We start from the raw sequence: 8,005 nt of genomic DNA on the forward strand, positions 1-8,005 counted from the left end.
CGCATGAGTGTAGAGTTGATTGTCTTTTAGTGAGTACTGAGTATTTACCGTTCGAACTGTCTTTTGTTTCGGAGGTGGCCGTACGACCGTCACCTACAGCGATGATGTCGTCCCGAAGAGCGACCGCTCGTTTCGCATTTCTCGTTGGTGCGATGATCCATGCACGCGTTTCCGATGTTGTGGATCGGCTCGTTCCAGTTGTTCCACCCTCCGCACATACAGTATGTCTGTGGAGGATGGAACACACAGCCACGAGTTGGTCTCGTCTATCTTACCGAGAACAAATTTATGTTGGAAGAAATATGAAAGAATGCATGTATAGAGAACAGAAGTATGCATGCAAATTTCTTGTTGATTTTGAATGACCGTAGCAAATATCAAAGAGCAGTGAAAGAAAACGAAGGAACGTCGTAAATACTATATTACATGAGTAGTATTTGCGATTTTACGGAAAAGTTCATTTATATTTTGCATACTTGTAATTACATACACTTGCAGGCTTGCTCTCACGGGCAAGGGAAAATACAAGCCACTTATCTCATCAGCTAAGCGAACGATAACTCTTTATCGCACTCCGTCATCTCCTCAGCTGCTACCGCAGCACCCTCATCGACCATGCCTGCTCAATCCACTCTATCGAGCGAGGAAAAAGGCAAAGTCAAAAGCGTAATCAACACCGCTACAAACAAGATCCTCACTGCCGCGCTCGCACGAATCTACTATGCATACCCCCAGCCGGACGAGTGGTCGTACGCCGGATTGCAAGGTGCTCTTGCGTTCGTTCAGGACAAGTCGAAGAACGCACTTTTCCTGAGGATGGTGGACCTGGCGGGAACACGCGGCGTTATTTGGCAGCATGAGCTGTACGAGGGATTTGAATACTACCAGGACCGTCCGTTCTTCCACTCGTTCGCCGGTGATGTAAGTCATTGCATGTGTAGCTGGTACTGCCTCTTGATGTACTGCATAGGAATGTATGATTGGTATCGTTTTCTCCGAAGAGAGTGAAGCGAAGACGTTCTACAAGAAAGTAACGACGACGAAAGCCGACGCTCCTGGTATGTTTACCGAGCCCGCACGAATGCCGAACAATGGACGACCTTCCCTCTCAGTTTCCCTCTCAGAGAAGCCGAATGCAGCTCCAGCGAGAAAGAAGACGGTTAAGGGTGGACGAATTGACAAGTCTATGATTTCTGGGCCCACCGCCGGGTCGTTCAAGCACGTTGCCCACATGGGCTACGACCCTATTTCGGGATTCACATCTACGAACGTCGACCCATCGTGGTCTGCGTTCCTAAGAGAGCTGGAGGGACACGGTGTCTCGCGAGATCTGCTCGAGCAGAATATGGAGTTCATCAAGGACTTCGTTAAGGATGCACAGAAGAATGCTCCTGGTGCCGCTGCTGCTCCAGCGAAGAAGCCACCTCCACCCCCAGCGCCGCGGCGAGCCCGTCAGCAGGAAAGCGTCTCGATACCTCCAACAGCGCCACCGCCTCCACCCCCTGCAGCTCCTGCGCCACCGCCTCCTGCAGCTCCTGCGCCACCACCTCCTGCAGCTCCAGCACCATCGCCTCCTGCAGCTCCAGCACCTCCACCTCCTCGTGTGCCACCGACACGCGCTCCCCCGCCAGCTGCTCACCCACCATCGCCTCCACCGTCCGCTCCTCCAGCCCCTCCGGCGGTACCACCCCCACGACCTCAGGCTGCACCTCCTGCACTGCCCTCTGCGCCACCTCCGCCAGCGCCTTCTCGCAGCCCTGCGCCGCCTGCTCCTGCGCCGCCGCCTCCGCGTCCCACGGCGGCACCACCTGCACCTCCTCCGCCACCACCTACACGTCCCGCTGCGGCACCACCTGCGCCTCCCACGCGCCGGCCATCCCCGCCGTCCAGTGCACCGCCAGCTCGTCCACCGCCTCCCCCATCCGGTGTTGCACCCCCGCCTCCTCCTCCACCACCTCCCCCATCCGGTGGTGCACCCCCGCCTCCTCCTCCACCACCTCCTCCATCCGGTGGTGCACCCCCGCCGCCTCCTCCGCCGCCTCCTCCCCCATCAGGCAGTGTTGCTCCTCCACCTCCGCCGCCTCCACCTCCGCCTCTGGGGGGTGCTCCTCCTCCGCCTCCACCGCCGCCCCCCGCCGGCGGTTCGGAAGAGTCGAAGGCCATCGAAGGATTGCCTGCTCCGCAGCCTGGGCGAGGCGACCTGCTCGCCTCCATCCAAGGTGCAGGCGTCCATATGCTTCGCAAGCGGAGCGATTCCGCCGCACCAGCCCGCGTCGCATCTCCACCGCCTGCGGAAGAGGCATCCTCGGGAGGCGCTGGTGACCTTACTGCGGCATTGGCTGCGGCGTTGCTGGAACGGAATAAGAAGATGGGAGAGAGTGATGAGGAGGAAGAGGAAGATGATGACTGGGACTGATGGTTCTATCTTACATACTGCCGTTAGCGTTACTTCCGACTGCGCATGCACAAACATATTGGGTACGCTTTGAAGATATTACTCTATTGAATATTATTATCTATGTAATCACTTCACAAGCAATGCCCATGAGTCAGTTGCCAAGAGGTATATCTTTCAACCAAATCATGAACCTATGATTTACGGCAACCCTGAAGTTCATATGTACTCTCCATAGGCGGACAATGGAAAGGCTCTTTGAGAATAGCGGTCCGTATGTTTTCAGTCAAAATGCGGGTTTGATCGCAGCATGTGTCGCATTATTGAAGGCATTATCGGCGACGAAGACCAATAAATTGTGTAGTAGATGCATTGAAGTCGCAATCGGCTGGAGTCTGGGCCATTTACGGTCACGTTGACCTGGGAGTCATTATTGATGCGTGTAGCGGTGCCAGTCCTTCCTCTGCCAGGAAGGTTGCGGGCCTGTTCCATGGACGTGAAATTATCGACGAAGGACATTGACATCAACCGCTCCTGTCGGACATGGCTTGTCCTTGTGTAGCTACGTCGACATCAATGGTGTATGTCCGGACTCGGTCCATGTATGGATGGTCGCTGCAAGTATCCAACGCTACGCTGACCGACATGGCGCATTTTGCTAAGGGGCATGACCAGCCAAGAATAATTCCAGTTGTGCAAAACATAAAGTAGAGCAACAGGCCTCAACATACGGCAATCCACCGTGCTGCCGTCATTTGAACGAGCCAACCAATGTCCCACCTTCGTTAGGAATCTCGAAATTATGTTTAATTTTCCTGTCAGATTAAGACATGAATAGACATACCAACGCCCTTTCAGAATTGAGACGGTCACTGAACATGACAACCTCGGGTAGATCCTCATCGTTGTCCTTCGCATAGGCTCAAGTGAAAGTGCGGTATGATTATTTAGTTTTTCCTCAATTGGGGAAAGCAATTCAATATTCGTTCTGCAAGTGACGAGGGATGGACTCACCTGCACGGTTTCGAAGGGAAACACGAGATCGTCAAGCTCTGACAGAGAGACAAGCCTCCAGAACATATATAGCCCATGGTATGATCGGAGAATGCATGCAAGGCACATTGTGCTGCTGTTCTGTGGACGACCTGTAACATTGAGTCGGCATTAGTATCTATCGAGGCCCATATCAAGACATCTAGCACAGCATGCGAGCATCCCCCTCCTCGACGTCAATCAGACCGCAAGCGGTGCAAAAATACGCGATAAAAGGGATGGCCAAGTCGGGCTCGGGAAAATTGGAAGCAACCTACATCACTCCTTACGCTTATGACGTACTTGTACGCATTGCGAATCAGGGCCTGTATGAGGCAAATCAACCACTGCTTACATGCATAGGTTAGGTATGAGCACCACGACCGCAAACTAAGTCTACGGCCGGTGCTCGCGCCAAGGATGGGAAGCAGGCACGCCTTGAGGTCGCTGCCGTTGACGAGGTACCACTCCACGAGAAAGTTAATCTTCGCAAGGTCAGATTGAGGGTATTGTAGCCGTTGACAGGGTAGGAGTGCAGAGCTCTCCTTTCGACGCTTCAGAGTTCATCGAAACAATTCATAGACCAAAATGCATGCGAGAAGGATGACTGCTGGGAACTGTTTCCTTATCTATGGCAATTTGAACTGCTGCCGCACACGTACCGAAATCCGTAGCCTCGATGAGCGGAAAGCCGAAGCAGTGCACATGGCACAACGCGTTCATGCGGTAAACCGCACAAGGTCGTCGAGTTCTTCCGGTTCACAGTCACTCACTGCCCACGCAATACTGAGCAGTAAGCTCAGGGACGGCACATCCGAGGTGGTAGCTCTGAGCAGATTCTTATAATCTATCGAAGCAGGGGAATTTTCGATCTTCCGAAATTGAGTTTGTCGAGATGGGCTGCAGTTATTGTGGACCGAAAAGGTATGCTGGTATTGCATCGCCAAAAGAGAAAGACCGGATCGCTACGAACCTCCGTGATAGTCGCGAGCGTTCTGCCCTTGTGTGAGCATGGTGGAGATGTGGCGTTTGAGAGCTGATGGCATGAGCGCCGAGGACCAGCAGGAATAATGCACCCTGTTGGCGTAGCGTAACGGGATAAGTTCTACGCGTGGTTGTGCGAATTTGTTTGACGTCCCGCGATGAAGCCGAGTAAATCGACGAGTCGCATATCAAAGACAATCATGTGAGCTATGGAGCACTGGTATAGGCTGAGCAACAGATAGCATTACACGGTCAGAAAAGCAACAGAACCAAGAAGCCTAGAGCCGCCACAGAACAACAGCAATGAGCATCAGGCATAGAAGTCAAAACATGAGAATCACAGCACTGTCATGCAGTGGTATCAGCACCAGAGGCTGGGGGACTGATACATCAGTCCTCGGCTGCACAGCACAACTCTTGATACATTACCGATGATCGCTAGAGCATGGTGTGATACATCATGGTGCTGCCACCGCAGCACCTTCCCGTTTGAGATGGCGGCGATTGACCTCCGGTGCCCTGGTCAACCTTTGACGGGCCTTACTGGACAAAAAGCTCTGCTCTTGTATTGGGGAGCCTACAATTCGGGGAATTATGCAATATTATGCAATATTTGTTGATATCACCGATAATCACCGGTGATCATTGGTGATTGTGAAAGATTTGCAGTGATTTCCGGTGATCACCGGTGATTTCCGGTGATATGAACTCGCATAACATTGTATCTCACTGAATATCACCCATATAATTGTGCACCAGTTGTTGCATGCTCACCGGTAATCACCGGTGATAGATCATTTCTCTGCCCATATGCTCAAAAGCTCACCCAAAAAACTGTGCTTTCACCATGAAAATACATTGTTCCAAAATGAGGCTCTTTTTAAGTCTTCACTCATTTGCAGTCATCCACCATAGCACCTATTTCCAGAACATTCAGATGTCGCAGCAGCTGAACAATATCTGAGCTGCATACCAGATACTTGAAAACCGTGTACATCGAGCTCTTCGCACTCATTCGGGAGATGCTGCACATTTAGGTGAACAACGAGATCAAGCCTTGGCTCTACTACAGGCTGCTGAGCTGGCAAGCATTATATTGACTCTTTATTCATTTTGGATTGCTCAAGCTGGTGGTTTTAGCAACATGTCATCTTTCCACCAGCGGAACTGGCTGTGCTCAGGCAAAGTATACAAGACATGATAACAGCATTAGACCAGGCCTGCCATGAATCGTCAGACCCTCCCGAGGCTCAGGCACTTGTTGTGTCACAGCATGTACACACTGGCCAAAGAGGATGCCCCCGCATTGAAATTGAACCACACTTTCTTGCACAAGCACTTGAGCTACAAGGTCCCACACACATTGCTCCTGTTCTCAATTGCTCAGCTCGCACCATTCGTCGCCATGCACTAGAATATCAACTACTTTCCCCTGCTCCTCCTATCTATACTGACCATTCACAGCCCGATGGTACTGTCACCTGCACATATCAATCGTCCACAAGGCCTGTGTCTAATATGACAGATGCACAACTAGATAACTTCATCGCTGCTGTGCTTAATGTCTTTCCTACCTTTGGTTGTCGCATGATCAAGGGACATCTCAAGGCTGCTGGCCATCATGTACCTCACGAGCGCATAACAGCTTCATATCTGAGAGTCCATGGAGCTCCTGGTGTCTTTGGTGATCACCATATTCAGCGCAAAGTATATGCAGTGGCCGGAGCAAACTCTTTGTGGCATCATGATGGGCAACATGGTAAGTCTCACCTCTCTTCTCTCCATGGCATCTCACATAGCCCTTACATTGTTCACTAACTGCAGGTCTCATTCGCTTCAAAATTGTCATACATTGCTTTATTGATGGCAAGTCCAGACTAGTTACTGGAATTCACGTCAGCAGCAACAATCATACACAGACGATCCTCGACCTCTTCCTGGATGGTATAGAGCAATATGGAACTCCAAGTCGAGTACGTGGAGACCATGGAACTGAAAACATCTTCATCGCTCAGTGAATGGAGCAACATAGAGGCAGTGGTCAAGGTTCTTATATATGGGGGTGGTGCGTTCAAACCTTTCAAGTTATGTCTACCAAACTAACACATTGCTTTGTAGTAGCATTCATAACACACGCATCGAGTGACTCTGGTACGATGTCACCAATGGCTTTGGGCAGAAATGGAAGACATTATTTCTGGACCTCGAAGCACACTGTGGACTCAACCCCACTATTGCTGCTCACGTATGGCTGCTACATCACCTCTTTCTGGCTGCTATCAATCATGATGCACAAGATTGGGCCAGTGCATGGAATTCACATCATCTTCAAATTCACAGTGAGCGAGAACGCAGCCCTCGAGACATGTTCTTTTTCAGTATGGTTCAAGATGGTCCACGAGGTCTGCGTGCAATCACTGATGCTATTCAGGAGTCCATCCATGATATAGCTGCCTATGGCATAGATTGGGAAGTGGCAGATGATCCTGTACTGATGAATCATTTACTGCAGAACAATCCACAGGATTGGGCTGAGCAGAACCCATTCACTGTAAATCCAAGCACACTCTCAGACGTTACTTGCGAGCCTCCTGATTGTCCTTTGACTACTGTAGAGATTGAAGCTCTTGATACATATCTGGCATCTGTGGTTGATTGTAGGTCATGCAGCATGACAGTGTGTAGGGTGGTATGGCAGCAGGCATTGACTTCCTGCAATCACCTGATAAATCAACGTCCCCAGAATGTGGTGCAGCAACCTTAGAAATCTGTTGTACCATACTTTGTTGTACCTTTTATACCACACCCAATGACAACTGAGATAACTCTTGGCTGGCTATGGAAGCTACAATGATAAAGGACCACAGCGTTACTGCCCAGCCACACTTTATTTTGCCTTATTTGTTGCAAATAACCACCTTATCTAAATTACTACAACAATAACTGTGAGCCCGGACAAGGAGTATCAAGTAGCATATTGAAAGTGCTCACTATTGACAATGTGTGGCACAAATTTAAAATCATGTGAGTCATTTATTGTTTACCACAGTTGAAGATCATAACATGCCGGTTGTCTAGTTCTATACAGTTTGAGGGATCACAATTGAATTGATGTGCCACTCGATCACCTAATAATTATCTTGAACTAACTACATGAACAGGCTAATGTTGATATTTCAGTTGGCCAAGTCAGACTTTCATGTCTCTGACTCTTTGCCCATCTTTTCATTTTTACCTTCTTCCTTCTCCACTTGCTGTTCAGAATTCTTGCACAGCATGTCAGAAACTGATGACAGCCAGCTTCGCCGCTACTCTACCAGAACACGAAGACAACACATCTGAAACGATGAAGTCATTCCTCTGACCCAACGTTCACAGTCAAACATGGCAGGCAAGTAATTGCACTTCATCAGAGCCACTGCTTGCTAACTTCCACTCATGACAGAATTATTAACAGCAAGTTCTACAATGATATGGGATGATCCAACTGAACAAATAGATCCAACATCCATGAACACTGGTGTGTATTGCTGATTGGCATGATGTCGACCCCTGAAAGATCTCAGAACAGTCAACAGAAGAACGATCGCAGCC

General features: G+C 50.0%; 2 protein-coding genes across 2 annotated transcripts; both read left to right on the forward strand.

The window, feature by feature from the left end:
* Positions 1-566: 566 nt before the first annotated feature.
* Positions 567-2,653, forward strand: LAESUDRAFT_744849 (WH1-domain-containing protein). The gene is made up of 2 exons (XM_040911336.1): positions 567-921; positions 971-2,653. Exons 1-2 carry the CDS (start codon positions 616-618, stop codon positions 2,414-2,416), a joined length of 1,752 nt encoding a protein of 583 aa, XP_040760615.1. The 5' UTR covers positions 567-615; the 3' UTR covers positions 2,417-2,653.
* Positions 2,654-6,429: 3,776 nt separating this feature from the next.
* On the forward strand, positions 6,430-7,175 carry LAESUDRAFT_738542 (uncharacterized protein; the record flags this gene model as incomplete). The annotated part of the gene is made up of 3 exons (XM_040910911.1): positions 6,430-6,480; positions 6,591-7,068; positions 7,090-7,175. The coding sequence occupies 3 exons, from the start codon at positions 6,430-6,432 to the stop codon at positions 7,173-7,175; spliced, it is 615 nt and encodes a 204-aa protein (XP_040760616.1).
* Between the last annotated feature and the right edge of the window lie 830 nt (positions 7,176-8,005).

This window comes from Laetiporus sulphureus (assembly GCF_001632365.1).
Source record: "Laetiporus sulphureus 93-53 unplaced genomic scaffold LAESUscaffold_45, whole genome shotgun sequence".
NCBI classification, from domain to species: Eukaryota; Fungi; Basidiomycota; class Agaricomycetes; order Polyporales; family Laetiporaceae; genus Laetiporus; species Laetiporus sulphureus.